General features: G+C 39.1%; 1 protein-coding gene across 4 annotated transcripts in view; it reads left to right on the top strand.

The window, feature by feature from the left end:
- col16a1 (collagen, type XVI, alpha 1) overlaps positions 1-14,974 on the top strand; it is an 84,541-nt gene that overhangs the window by 35,337 nt on the left and 34,230 nt on the right. For 3 of the 4 annotated variants that reach the window (XM_014985614.2, XM_014985609.2, XM_014985611.2), the window contains exons 9-21: positions 4,607-4,639; positions 10,297-10,332; positions 10,430-10,459; positions 10,614-10,634; positions 10,814-10,858; positions 11,886-11,924; positions 12,029-12,091; positions 12,961-13,005; positions 13,110-13,205; positions 13,301-13,330; positions 14,335-14,379; positions 14,501-14,536; positions 14,625-14,747. In XM_014985614.2, coding sequence (XP_014841100.2) covers positions 4,607-4,639; positions 10,297-10,332; positions 10,430-10,459; positions 10,614-10,634; positions 10,814-10,858; positions 11,886-11,924; positions 12,029-12,091; positions 12,961-13,005; positions 13,110-13,205; positions 13,301-13,330; positions 14,335-14,379; positions 14,501-14,536; positions 14,625-14,747 — 642 coding nt within the window. The remainder of the gene's footprint in view (positions 1-4,606; positions 4,640-10,296; positions 10,333-10,429; positions 10,460-10,613; positions 10,635-10,813; positions 10,859-11,885; positions 11,925-12,028; positions 12,092-12,960; positions 13,006-13,109; positions 13,206-13,300; positions 13,331-14,334; positions 14,380-14,500; positions 14,537-14,624; positions 14,748-14,974) is intronic. The other variant, XM_014985613.2, reaches the window with a different exon arrangement.

Below are 14,974 nucleotides of genomic sequence, written 5' to 3'. Positions count from 1 at the left end.
AGCAGCGCTGCATTATGTGAAAATAGAAACATAAAAAATACAAAAGCTGTTATGTTCAGTGGAGGAAATCTTTAAACAGTGAGAACATTTTTGCCTTTAGAAGTGCAGATATTGATTTCTCCAGCTCCCAAACATTTACAGAAGTGTTCAATGGAGTTGAAGTATGAAAGTGGTAACAACAAACCCTACATCCTCAGTTATAAAATGCATTACACTGACAGAAACAAGGCTTTAAAGAGAGCCTGGCGCAATGCATTTTCACTTGCAAGGCTCTCGTTTTTAAATTTGGTGACAAGAATTTAAGCTTTCCAACAAATTGGACAAAAAGAAAAAATTATTTTCGCAATGCATGACACACAAAGAAACAGACAGCGTTATTATTCAGACGGAATTAACTTGGATGGTCTCAGGGAAAAACCAATTCTGGGCAGTTTGTCAAAAATGATACTACTTCCCTCTTGAAACTAAACCCTGCTGTAGAGTTTGCGTCACTTTGGAGTATTATGTGAATGTTGGTTCTGATGATTGCTTCAACAATGACTCACAAAGTTCTTCCTTGTACAGTCTTTTTCTCTGTTGCTCTTTATTTCATCATACATATTAAAAGAGGGGGGGAGCTAAAATCTGTTATTTATTCATTGAGACTTGCGTTTGTTACTCTCTGGAGTTAAACTTGTAGCTCAAGCTCTGCCAGACTCTGGGAGATAATAATCAATCCCATTGATGCTCACAGCTAGACACAAACATCTCATGTTTTTTTTTTCTGCCTCATCTCTCACTGTCACTTGGACTTGTTTCTCTGTATAATTGCAGTTTGACTACTGTGCTAGTGTGAAATGTAATTCAGTCTGAAAATCTGTAAACCTAAATGGTTGGAGCAACTAAATTATTTAAAATTCCAGGAATGCAACGGATGCTAGATTACGTCCATATTAAACATAAACTCGTTGTGCAAGCCTTTACAAAAACTACACAAAAATTACATTGGATGATAATGACGTTATTACAGTTTTGCCTGTTTAAGCATCTTGGAGTAGAAAACAAATTACTTTTTTTTTGTTTGTTTTGGCTAAAAACAACTTCTATGAATATCTGCCAGCTTATGGAGATCTTTAAGACTCAAGGACCAAGATATGTTGTTGACACATTGTAATCTCATTTTAAATCACAATGTTGGGTTTTAAAAGCATGTAAGAAAAACAAAATCCACAAATATCAAAGCAATTGTCACAAATGAATGTGCGATATATCGGCATTAACATTGGTATAGGTCAATGCTAGTCATTTTGTAACAAATCTGTATCAGCAGAAAAGCTGTGGTGAAGACAGCGGTGTGGTCGTGTTTGAAAAAGGTGTCAAAATGGTAGTAAAATAATATACGATATTGGTAAATATCAGTTATCTATCATAGTGGCAATATTGATACCGGATATCGATATCGACTCGAATTTCCATATTAGTTCGTACAAATTACTATGTAATTTGTGTGCACCAATACAAATTGTCAGTGCATACTGTTCACCTTTTCCGCATGGCATGTGAAATGGCTTGGAAAAAGTATTGGAACACATCTAGTTATATATATATATTTTTTGCATTACAGTAGCAATAACGACCTCAAACTGTCTTCAACATGTCTGTTACTCATTCAGGCACATATGTCCTGTGTGATGCTTGTGTAATGAGAACCATTTCTATAGACCACAGACAAGCGTCTAAAGCATCTGATATCAATTTGTCCATATGGATCTAAGTATTAGTTTCCAAACTGACAAATTTTGGCTGTTTTCTTAGATTGTTATCCCCTTCACTCCTTTCAGGGCCTCCTTTTCTTGATATGTTCCAAGTTTATTCAATCTTTCGCTCGTCATCGTACATAATTCGTGGACTAATTAATTGCATGTGTGGATTAGATATCAATCAGCATAAAAAAAACACTTTTCCTGTGAAAAATATTGACATGTTGAATACATATTTTCCCTGCTGTATAAGAGCGTGTCTTCAGGAGAGCTCCAAATGCTTTGCAAAGATCAACCTTTTACCTAGAATTTCATAAAGAAAAAAACAACAAAATGACTTTAATGTGTGAAACCTTTGTACAAAAAAAGTATTTCGTTAAAGCCTAATTATTATTCCCCATATTTTGTCTGATTCTGTTTTTTAACCTTTCTCCTATTGTTTTTTTCACACTTGCTAGCACACACACACACACAAATTCACACAAAGTGACTAGAAAACTTTCTATTTTTATCTGTTTATTAGTTTCCTACACAGTAAATGGACTGTGAAATCCAAGATTCCAGCATGCAGCCTAGATGATACTGAACCATACACCAGCTTCCATTAAACAAAGCCTTTCTAGGTGACGGCACATTAAACTCTGCATGCATGCATGCTTCATTGTGTCTTCTGTTTATGGAGTATTCACCAAACAAACAAGATGGTTCATTTGGGGTCAGCCAAATTTAAAAAGCAACGACTGTGGATGTGTTTTCAAGACACTTTTGAGGAACTATGCCAAAAAGTGAAATCCTGTTTCCTGAACTGATTACACAGGCTCTGTCTGCCTTTTTGTCATTTGAATATATTTATTTCATATGTGTGCATAAGTCAAGAGTGTGGATAAAAATTCCTACTTTTGGTAATGCTATTTAAAACTTTACGTTTATATTCTAATAATTGAAATTCTGTAATTAAGAGCAAATTAATTCTTTGAAATATGAGTGGAAATACATGAGAAGTGCAAGGAGCCCTTTGAGTGGCTTTAATATGATATGTGAAATTTGTTGCATAGAGATGAACAACACAAGCTTTTGCAAAGTATAGACTAATCTTAATTGAAACTGACTGAATTTAAACCTCTGTCTACTGGAGTGAATTAAAACGTATCTAATCTGCACTGTATTGAAATTAATTTGACCGACGTTGGCTGAATAAAATTGAGTGAAGGTGCTAAGCAAAGTTCTTCTTTAGCACTGTTATAGGAAAAACAAACATAAAAGAAGCTCCGCTGAAATCAAATTCCATCTTGTTGTTCTTGTTTGCCTCCAAGCTACAGTTAACAATGCAGCACAGTTGGTTGTTACATAGGGTTAGAAATGTAGGAGTAAGGACCAATTTGCTTCAGAGCAAAATCAAGACTTCTTTTGTTGTGGAATGACAAGATTTTTGTCCATCGGCAATTATTCAAGCAGATAAGCATTAAAAAGAGTGTGTGTTTTAGTTATTTACAATATTACCTGTGAAGGATGTTTCCTTCATATTATTATTTTGCAGCAGCATTATGGTCTCATATGCCTTTTCAATTTTAGAGCTTTTGAAAATACTATGCCAATTTATCTGTAAGTGCTTTTTATGTGGTCTGATAATAAATAACCAAATTAATCAGAAAGTCTGTACATGTAGCCTTCACTTTCAAGCATTTGACATCTTGAGAAGAGTGTACCAACTAGCTGTTTCTGTACCAGTCAAATGAAATTCAAGTACGCAATAGTACAATTGACTTCTTGTAAGTTGCACTATTTTTTATTTTATTTTTTTACTTTTTTATCAACCTTAAGTATAATGCCACTAAGAGTCAACTTTGTATGGCTAATATCTAGACAAATGTGTTATCATCTTCATAATGGTAGTAACTCAGCTTGCTAGAGGTTTAAATAACAATACTATGCAAAAAAAGTAAACCTTCTGGGGACTTTTACAGTAAGGTTACGTTGGCTATATCAATTGTTTGGTTGCAATTTGCAGTGGTTGTCTCACTGGCAGGGCAGCAGGATACAAGAGGTATAATTGACTCCTCTGACCCTCAGTACCAAACCCCATCTTCTGATGATGTCAAACAACCTTTCTTTGCAACTAGCATCAAATAAAGTTTGGTACGGGCTTATGTGTATGTGTGTGTGTGGGTGTGTGTGTAAGGGTGGGGGGTCACAGCAGTTGCTGCCTTCCTGAAATATGACAAATCTCACCCACAGTGTTTTTTATCTTGCTGCACTGTAAGCCTCTTTTTTTTTTATTTTTTTTTTATACACTTTCTTGCTTTCAACCCTGTTTCCAACTGAAAGGTCATCCGGGCTTCAAAAGATCCAAAGTCTCCTTTGTGCCTTTTTTTTTTTAAGCCTTATGTGTGACTACTGGAGTTTTTATGATGAAGTTCAACACTACCTGTAAAATGGCTTTTCCCTTCTTCTCTATGCCACTGCTCTTATTTCTTGCCTTTGCTGTCTTGAGTAAAATTGCTTTCACTCAGCTTTTGCTTGCTTCCTTTACTTCCTTGTTGACTCTTGTTTTCCAAATCAATTTGCTATTCTGCACACAGCAGGGGGGTCTATATCTTTACGTACCTTGGGGCTTATAGGATACAGTACTTCATGTTCTTCATAAGCTCATCCTTTTTTTATCTCTTAAAAATACAGTACAGAATAAGTCCTAATGACGCATCAGTGTAACAGAAATGTCTCCTGTTTTTTTTCTCTATTGTTGTTTATCTGATGCAATGGACTCTAAATGATGCAAAATTTAAAAGGATGGACTGCAACAACTTCCCTGCGATACAAAAATGTCGTCTGATGACCTTCATTATTTTTTTTTCTCTCTCCACCAACAGGATATTTTTGCATCCAAGGATCTTGCAGAAAAAGTAAGCCTCACAATTCACACCCACTCGCACACACGTGACTTAACATTGCTGCATTTTTAATGAGACTAGCGGGACAACTGGCTCCAGCTAAGACCGCTTTGTAAACTTTTCGGTTCACAAAGCGAAAGGAGCATGTTCCCAGTATGTGCTCCAGTTTCCTACTGCTGTCTTAGGAAAAAAAAACCCAAAAACAAAAAAAAAAGTTTTTTTTCCAGATGCACTAGAGCAACACTTTGAATTGAGTCTTTTGCTGTCTCTGAAAGCCCGTCCAGAGAGTCGCATGTTCTGTTTAAATTAAAACAAGAGGACAATGTGCAGGCTAAGCAGGTTGTGCATTTGACGCCGTCTCCTGCTGCCGTTCTCAAACACTTGCTGACTGACTGAGAAACTGATTTACGCCTCATTATGCAACCGGTCTCAGTTGGGGTGTTCCTTCTGCCTATTAATTTTTGTCACTCACCTACAATAGGCAGGCTCTGTTCACAAATAGAATACAAAACTCCAGACGCTTCATTATGTTGCTCCGGTGTGTGCTTACTAATGTATCAGGCTGCCTCTCTTGACTTCCTCAATGTGTGGGGTATTACCCGGGTTGGCGCTCGTGGCTCACCATAGTGTTGGAGGAAGGAAATAAAAGTGAATTTAATTTGGTTAGATTAGATTAGAGCTCAGATTTTTTTCATTTTATTTTTTTCAATGCAGATATAAGGTCATTTACCCGCTGGATAAGAACGATTTAGAAGGGTGGATACCATGCACTTCTTCAGCTATCCCAAACACCGAGCAGGCTCATGAATTAATGTTATTATGCTAATAAACGGGCTGAATGTGTGCTAAATTTTACCTCTACGGCATGATCCCGAAGCTCAGTCAAGAGCCAATTTTCACCAGTGTTCATGTCATACCTCATCAGCTATTCTTCTGTGCCTTTTTCCCCCCCTCTACATCTGCGCTTCATGGTCGTGTGAGTCAAAAGGCTCAGCTCCCATCAATCTGCAAAAATCTCTTAGCAGCACAAAAAGGCAATTTCAGTGGTGCAGTCCCAGAATGTAGTTCCCTTTCTTTGGCATTGGTTTGCAGGACAAAGCACAAGTCGTACACGACGGGAGTGGATAAAAATTCAGGAAAATCTGCATGCTCGCGATTTGTTGCTAAGCTGCAGTCTTGGCTTAATCAAACATGGCACTTGAGGAAGAGGGCTACAGTAAATCATGTTAGCAAAAAGTCAGAGATCAATCAAACGACCTTGGCGCTACAATTTCACTCTGTGCATCTGTGCAGACGCTAATTAAGGCCAGCCTACGCAATACTTTTATCAACAGCTACATTAGCAGTAGGTTAAGTGACTCATATAGTTTGCAGGTAATTGCCACATTCCAAACAGACAGTGCCAAGTGATGCTTATCTGGTAATTTGACACAACTTTAGAATATATTCTGTTTCAAATATTATTTGCTAATAACACGCTACCACATATTCATTACCACAAAACAAATCAAAAAGATAAATACATAAAAAAAAAAAAAAACTAAAAAAAAAAAACTGGCATGACCAGGAGAAAACCACCGAGAGAAGTCGTCATTCACCTGTAGCGTGGACAAGCAATAATGTTTCTTACCAAACTTCGGCGTATTATCTTGTTCGTTGGCTGACATTCTAAGCACTGATAAATAAATCCACCTGTTTGTAGAAAGAAAGAACGTTTGGATAAGATGAGGCTGCATTCAGGACAACTCGGAAATACTGGGAAAAAAAACAAACAAAAAAAACATTTGTCCTATACTGATTTTAAAATGGGGTGTGCAATTAAATGAGACAAATCCATACAGCAATTCTAAAGGTTTGCCGTGGCGACCATGCAAACGCAATTGAGGGTTATTTGACTTTGCAGTTTCAGAGTTATCCACAACATTGAAGTTAAAAGACAGCAATGCTGATTGGTTAATTGTTGCTAAAAAAAGTCACTGTAATATGTCAAATCAGAAAGCTTAGAAAGACAGAGAATTTTATTTCATTTTGGCGTTTCTGGAAGGAAACTCATAAATTATATCAATGTCCGACTCCATTACCAATTTAGGCTAGGTGGCCATGAGTGGCATACTGTTGAGGCATCTCTCAGTCTAGTTCTTTTTTTTTTTTTTTTCCAACTCTGCCCATTTGGGGAAATGATAGTTTGTCCTGGCAGCTGCTGACAAGCACTGTCAGATCCAGATACACTGGGAAACGCCGACTGTAATCCGTAAACATTGTCAGAAGTTTTGAAGGACACATTTTCAATCCGTGAGGTTTAACAAAAGCTCCGAAGTGATTCACTTTGTCTGAGAAACGTCTAGGTCACACTTTTGAAGAGTTACATTTGTATTTTAAAAACGATTAAGTATGCTTTTATTTTCTTTCATTTTGATAGCTAGGCATCGTCGCCAGAGCCTCTCACATTTTGAAATTATTATGCCGAAAAGCTTACAAGGCCCAGCACAGTAACTTCGCCAAGTATTTGACAGTGACTTCAATGTCAAACCAATACAAATGTCCTAGTTCTCCCATCTAGAGCGGAACGAGCGCAAATATTGGAGTAAATCAAAAACTTCCCCACTTCAATAATACTGACCTCTGTGATGTTAACATCCGCCAAGTTTAGAGAATGAGCTGTGCATGGGACATAAAGGAATAAACAATTTCTTTGCTTTAAATGCGCCGCGGGCTGTAATTCCACCCTGACATGTTGCTGCGTTTATCAAAACATTGTGGCCTCCGCAGTTAGATAAATCCAATCCAAGGCTTTCCGCTATCGCAATAAGAAAAGCTACAAAACTGTCTTGCATGACAATGAATTGGTTCAAATGCCAAAAATGGTTTCATAACTTTCTCCTGTTTGCTAAAAAAGTTTAAAAATGAAGGTTAGATGATCTAAATCAGGGTAAGGAGTTGCATCTATAGAAACAGCAAAACATTAATATTTGCATAGCTGTTTTACAACCATTAACTCAATCTCCTCACAACTTGTTGAGGACAGGTAAGATGCATTGACCTTACCTTTCCTGGCCATGTGTTCTGGTAGAAATGGGTAGGATTAGGATGTAATTAGGTAGTTGTGATTATGGGATGAATCCAGGAGCGTGTCCATCCCCTGATGGTCACTTTTAACTCTCCCGAAATCTTCACCGGGAACAACAAGGAGAGGAACATTAACTTCCCTCCAACATGGATGGTTCCTTCAACAGGAATGAATCGATTGTCATTCCTGTACTGCTGCATCAATGTGAGCATTTTAGACTCAGGTTTTTGGGTCTTCTCTTGTTCTGCGTTACGACGATCGTGTTCCCAAACACACTTCCTGTTGTACTTCCTGTCTTTACGGCGGTTTACTAGCATATCATTAATTAATGCACAAATCCTTCCTGCTAATGCAGCGTCTTGACAGACGCATTGTATTTTCCTAGCCTGTATTGAAATGATGAGGTGCCTCTTTCAATAAGAAACACCTTTACTCTCCAGATGTCTTTCCCAATGGGACACAGTCTGTTACAGTTTCATACCGGCAGCGGTCTTTATACCACACACGATGGGCTCCACTCTGGATAAGTTGTTTTTCTGAAAGCCTGTTTTCATCTTGTCATGACATCAGAGGTCCTGGACCCATCTCTAAGAAAAAAAAAAGGTTCTGCTTCTCCACCATGTGTACACGGCTCAGTGCCCCAGTCTTTTGATGAGGTACAGCTAGCCGCTGTGGAGTCGGCCTCAAAGTCGCCACTGGGCAGCAAAGCTTAACCTCCCCATGCACTTTACCGAGAGCACTTTACGTTTAGTCCTGTTTTCTGTTGGTATTTGTAATTCCAAGCCCTTTGCTTCTTTTTTTTCCTTTTTCCCTTTAAATACTTGGAGAGGTTTTGTCTATCCACGCTGATGATTAACCAGTGGTTTCACCAAAGTGCATCATTGATTTGGACTGATTTAAATATTTATACAAATGCAAGATTCAATTGTTTTTAAGAGTTGCTTTCTTGAGGTTATTCAAAACAAATAGTCTGCATACATTATGATATGATGGGGTTTTTTTTGTTGTTTTTTTAAGACTAGGGTTTCATCACACACCCAATATTAATATGCACAAATATTAATCTGTCGTATGTAGGATACAGATTAGGGTGTGTCCAGACCTGCTTTGGCACTAATAAAAGCCAGCTAGTCTCTTCTTTTTAAAGAAAAACCCACTAAAATCTGCAAAAAAGGATTGTGTATGATGTTCTTTTTGATCAAGAATAAAACAAAAGATTGTTTAAAGGAGGATCTTTTTAATGAACATAAATGTTCTTGAATTTTTGATTCTAATGTCCTGAAACTATCAAACTTGACAGAAACATCAATATTTAAAAGCTGTTACCTTCTAAACCACAAAGAAACAAAGTAAGAGCAAACTTTGAGCAAATGAAATTCAATGAAACAATAAAGTAAAAGGGAGAAGTTTGTAGTATTTAATGTTCACTACAGATTTGACAGAAAACAGATGTTTCTGTGACCGTTATGGCTAGCAACACACTCCTCTACCACTATATTAGGTCCACCTTGTAGTATTGGTTGAGACCATCTTTTTCCTCCAAACTGCTACAATTCTTCATGAAATAGATTTAGTTTGCTTAGACAGTCAGGCACTAACAGCCATCCCACTTTCAAAGTCACTATAATCCTTCCTCTTGTCTATTCAGATGTTCACTTTTAATTTAATCTTCATTCTAGACTCTTAATGGCAACATGTGAAGTTGCCATTAAGAATCAATATGCAAACTCTAAACTTTTATATTAGGGGATGTGTTTGTGTGTACATTATTAGCTATCTGAATTAGTTAACAGCACTAACATCAGCAATATGAGCTCATAAGAGCACTCTTTCTTTTTTATTGCTTTGTAATGCAACATTGGGAATAAATAAAGTACTCCGTAGGCTTTTAGTAGATCTTTTTAAGCTGCGTTCAATCACGAATGAGAACATGGAAAGAGTGAGTTGTCACTGCAGCTGGTTCAGGCAGCCATTGATAGATACGCAGCGTGTGAGAGGAAGAGGGGAATAAAGGGAAGAGCTAGAATTACATGTTGTCTCTGCTGTTACAACCGTTCTCTCTCTCTCTTTCTCTGACTCGCTTTCGTCTCGGCAAGCTCGCATAGTCACAACTTCAGCATATTGGAAACTTCCTGGTGTGTGAAAGCCAGACTCCCAGAAACACGGGCTGCAGTAATTCAGCTTTAATTACCCGCTTCCGCCAAAAAAAACGAAAAAAAAAAAAAAAAACGCTTCAGTTATTTATAATTGTTGTCCTTATTTGGTGTGTGCATGTGACTGTGATCATGTTTTTGCACCATCCTGCAGGAGCAGCTGGTCTGCTCACTCCGGTGCTATGGGAATCAGACATTCCTATTGATCTCCTGTTCCCACGGGAGATGTGCGTGCGTGCGTGCGTGTGTGTGTGTGTGTGTGTGTGTGTGTGCCCACTTGCATACAACTCATCCTCTTTTAGCAGCATAATGTAGCAGCAGGGAGATTTTGAAAAGTGGAATTTTGTGCAACAGTGCCACTGTCAGGTGACAGTGGAAACTACAAGACTTAATTTCTTCATAAAGCCCAAAGCAGTGTTAATTTATTCTTTCTCTGTGTCTGTCTGTAGTGTGCTGGTTGTTTACTCCTGAGTAAGGAGGAAAATGTAAGGATCGCTGATCTTTACTTCTTTCTGTAAGATCATGTTAGGAATGTCAATCCAAGAGCTACGTTACCATGTTCCCTGTGTGTGTGTTTTTCAGGTTGTAAACCTTGGAGGAAAAGGCGGTCGGGTGAGTATGAAGGATGTAGATGTAATGTGAAACTAAAATGAATGAAACTAATTAATGGGAAGCAATTTGACCAAATAGCAACACGATACAGCATTCTGATTTCATGACACATTCACAAATAATCATCCATCCTCTCCATCTCTCTGTGTCTCAGGGCGATGGTTGCTCAGGTCCAGTAAGTAAACTAGTCGTTTCCCACGCTCATTCTGCTTGCCTTTACTTTTTTCTTTTTTTTTTTTTTTTTTTTTTTGCATAGCCTACAGTGAGCTAGGATTGGCCCTTTTTCTTTTTCTCCTGCTTCTTGCCAAAAGTGATTTGTGAAAATTTGTGCCAACCAACTGTCTCTAACCTCAGTGCACAGATGGATCCAGGGGCCAGAAGGGCGAGAAAGGCGAGCCGGTGAGTGCCAGAGTTTTAGTCACAGGTTGCAGCAACACGTACCAGCGCTTTCCAACCCACCTAAACCTCCTTCAGCATTTTTGGATTGATTCTTATGCAGAGCCTAATTTTTCAGGCATTCAGCCACAGTATTAATTATGCAGCTGGAAACCCTGTTGCTCTCTGTGTATTTTTATTTTACCAGTAGAGTGTTTATTAACCATGCAAGAGTGTTAACGTGTGGACCTGCAGGACGAAAGTGGGATTTAATGAGTAAGCTGCAACCGACTAACATGCGTATCATACAAGTTGTAAACATATTTACGCCCCATCAACATTTTTTTTTTCACAGTTTGCGCTTTACAACTACAGAATTCAATGTAGTTTGCTAGGATTTTATGTTATAGACCAACATAAAGTAGGACATCCACAGAGAATGCAGCTCACGATTATTTAATCACGGTTAATTAAATTGAGCTTGTTAAATTTTTTTGCATGTTTATTAAGTTGACATTTGCCTGACTTGTCAACTTAATAAACATAATAAATTAACTTGGATAAACCTACTTTGATTACTTCTGACCAATTAATGAAATATATGCAAATTGGATCACCTGTTCTGTTTGTTTTCCCCCGACTTTTCTGCCACACTACACACTTTATATAGTCACGCTATTCTTTTTCTGGGCGTCACAGTGAATACAAATCCATGGGATTTAGATCCCTTTTTGAAAAAACATAAATATATATTTTTTGGACTTGGCAATTGTGTCCAGCTGCCATAAAAAGTCTGTAGTTATATTTTTGACAAAATGTGAAAAAACCTCTGAGGTTTCCCCAATTTTAGAAAAGACCAGCTCCTTTGTCTGAGACTTTGTGTAAATGGGGCAATAGCCTCCTGGTGTTAGCCCACGCAGGCTACTGACTGCTTACTATGTTTGCCATGCTCCAGGTTGTGTGTGGGCGTGTGTGTGTGTAGTGTATGTTTTGTCTTCTTTTAGAGCCAAGTCATTGATCTTGGCCTTATCTCCGCTGATTGCCTCCACAGGGAACGGCTTCCAACCGGGGTCAGGCAGCTGGGTACAAGGTGAACAGTTGAAGAAACTTTTGGTGATTAATAATCAAGACGTAACCCCCTAATGATCATCCAATTAGATTCTAACCTCTCATTCTCTTGGTGGTTTTGTCCAGGGAGAAAAAGGTCAGAAAGGGGAGATCGGTCCGCAAGGCCTGACAGGAACACCGGGGAAGGATGTAGGTGTTTCGTGCTTGTTTTCTTCAATACATCTAGAGCAAGTCAGACAGTAAGGTCAAAATGCGGTTTTTACAATCGCATAAATAAGAGAGGACATCTCCGAGAGATGCTCACTCATCCTGCCGTGCGGTTACTTTTATCAGGCCTAAGCGGATATTCGGTAAACCCATGCGGTACCGCTCTCTAAACTCGGGCTCTCATTGATATCTGCCCGCTCCTGTTGCGTTAAGTCAACCTGCTAATGCCTGTTAGATTAGGCTAGAGCAACAAAGCTTGCACAATCAATGCCGCCTCATTGACTGGGCCGTTTGTCTCTCACACAGGCAGCCGTCTATTCAGGAAGACTTAAACCTTTTAATCTCCCCCCCCTGAATGGTGCAATGAGCCCACGAACGCATGAAAACTTTTGAGGAACAAATTACAGCCTTAGCAGGGCGCCAAGAGATTCCAGCAGTTTTTTTTCTGGCATCCAACGAACTCACATTTAGCAGTTTTCTAAGCTAAGAGCTTGTTGTAGCCAGATGGATTTGGTGGGGCAGGAGAGGGGAATAGATTTTGTTTTTAATTCCTCCCATCCATCTGACATTCTGAAAATGAATGCGCTCGTCGATGTGGCTTGAGTCAGGCAGGCAGAAAATATCACATGCACCACTGAAGACAATTCATCTCACAGGCTTTATGATAACCCTGTCTGTTTTTTCCTTCTGGTGAACGATGTTCAATAAAGTAGGGAAATCTAAAAGACTTGAACATTTCTATAAAGGAGACAAGCTCCATGTTTTCTTTAACACCAGCAGCGCTCGTTTTATTCCCTCTCAGAACGCGCTGATGATGTCACTCTCTTCTCTTGTCTGTCACCGTTTCCCAGGGTCGGGCAGGGTCCATCTGCGTCGTCGGCCCCAAGGGACAGAAGGTTTGTCTGCCTTAACTCTTGGGCTTTCCGTCATCAGCCTGCCTGTCACATTCATGCAGCCCAGTTTGGATTTGATAGAACCTGCGCCGGGTTTGTTTTCCCAGGGCACTCCGGGATCAGTGGGTCCGGAGGGCTTAGCTGGGGAGCCAGGGAAGCCCGGACTTCCGGGTCTGCCAGGATTCGGAAAACCGGGTCCACCGGTGAGAGAGCACTTTTTCACGATAGAAGATTTGGTAAAGAAAAAAAAAGAATAATGCACTGAAGAGTAAATTGAATAATTTGCTTATCTTCACAGGGCCCTCCTGGTGATGGTAGAGGTGAGAAGGTAGGCTGTTTTCTTAAACTGTCTGATGAAATGAGTGACATGCTGCATTTGTAGCAGGTTTTAACACTCTTTAAAAGTGAAAAGAGATGTATTCTTATGTTTACTTTCTAAACAATTGTACACTTTGAATAATTTTTAACAAAAGAGTATAAACTTGGGTGAAACTGTGCGATCGCATTTATCACAAACAATATTTGTGCTGATCAGTGAACGCATTCACGTCCTGATGTTTGGACATCCAAAATGTAAAAAAAAAAAAAAAAGAAATCAATCTAGACCGAAAAATAAGCTTTTACAGTTGAGTCTGAGTTGAAAGCAGAATATTTGATTTCCTTTTTACCAACTCAATTCTGACTCCTGCTACAGTGAATTGGAACAAATTGGTGGTGAGCACTATTAAATCCCTCCCCGTTCGGAGGGTCTAGATTAGATGCAATGGGACATAAGCAGTAGTTTGTTCCAGAGTTTTAATCTGGAGAGCACATCAGAAGACAGACTTCACGTTGAATAGAAATAGTCAATACCCACATCTCAATATTTTTTTTTATCATGTGCCACATAATCTCTTTACATCCTTAACAATAAATTGCCCAAAAAAAAAAAAAAAAAAAAAAAAAAGTCTCGTTTCTGGTATGTAAAGTGTAGCATAATAACAACCAAATCAATGTAGTTGTTAACATGAAAACAGTCAAATTTTATGACATTTGTCTGTGTGACACAGTTTATTAAATTAGTCCAACTTCTTTTCTTTTCTTCTAACCTTTACCTTCGCTGTAACACTCAAAATCAAGAGTAGTTTTCTTTCTGAATCTATTGTTTAAAATAAATTGTAGTCATTAAGCAGACATTTTGACTATGGTGGCTAATCGAACAAGAGTAGAGAGAACCATGCCCAACTTTTCCTGCTCTTTTGGGGATCCTGCTGCCAGTTCCAAGCTAACCTTACTGACGAGATCAATTCATGTTTCATGCTATCATATTCAGTTTCAACTTTCCATTTACAGGGAGACCCAGGACCGAAAGGAGAAGACGGATTGCCAGGAGACCCGGTGAGAGACTCTTTTAAGCATTGATTGATATTCAGCAGTGCATGCATCGGCTTCCAACAGACTGTACTGTAATGACGAACTGGTACATCAGTGTTTGACAGGGATTCTGTTGTTTTCCCAGGGACCAAGAGGCCCAGGAGGTCCAAAAGGAGAGAAGGTTTAATAATGCCACATTAGCACAATCCTTAATCTTTTCATCTGCACGTCCCTGCGCTCTGATCAACACGCTGTGTGCAAATCTTCAGGGTGACCCGTGCGAAGTGTGCCCGGTGTTGCCAGCCGACGTCGGCAACACGGTGGCCTTGCAGGGAAAGCCCGGTCCTAAAGGAGAGCCCGGATCGCCGGGGATCGGAGAGAGAGGACTCCCCGTAAGTACACCAGTTTGACTTGCCGCGTAATGTATTCCGCACCTGCCGGGATGTTCCGTTTTACATTTTTATGATCTCGCTACATATTTTATTAGAGCTGTAGATAGGGGTGTGAGTCGTAGCTGACAATTGAACCCTGAGCGCTCGTGTGATGGCGTGTATATTTAATCTTTCTTATCGTTCTGAGGAAAAGCGCAGCGTTTACTTCCACCTCGGGGTTGTGTGTG

Source organism: Poecilia mexicana, unplaced genomic scaffold (genome assembly GCF_051168715.1).
Source record: "Poecilia mexicana isolate PSO_F unplaced genomic scaffold, ASM5116871v1 scaffold_11, whole genome shotgun sequence".
Classification (NCBI taxonomy): Eukaryota; Metazoa; Chordata; class Actinopteri; order Cyprinodontiformes; family Poeciliidae; genus Poecilia; species Poecilia mexicana.
This window is presented reverse-complemented; position numbering and strand designations above follow the sequence as displayed.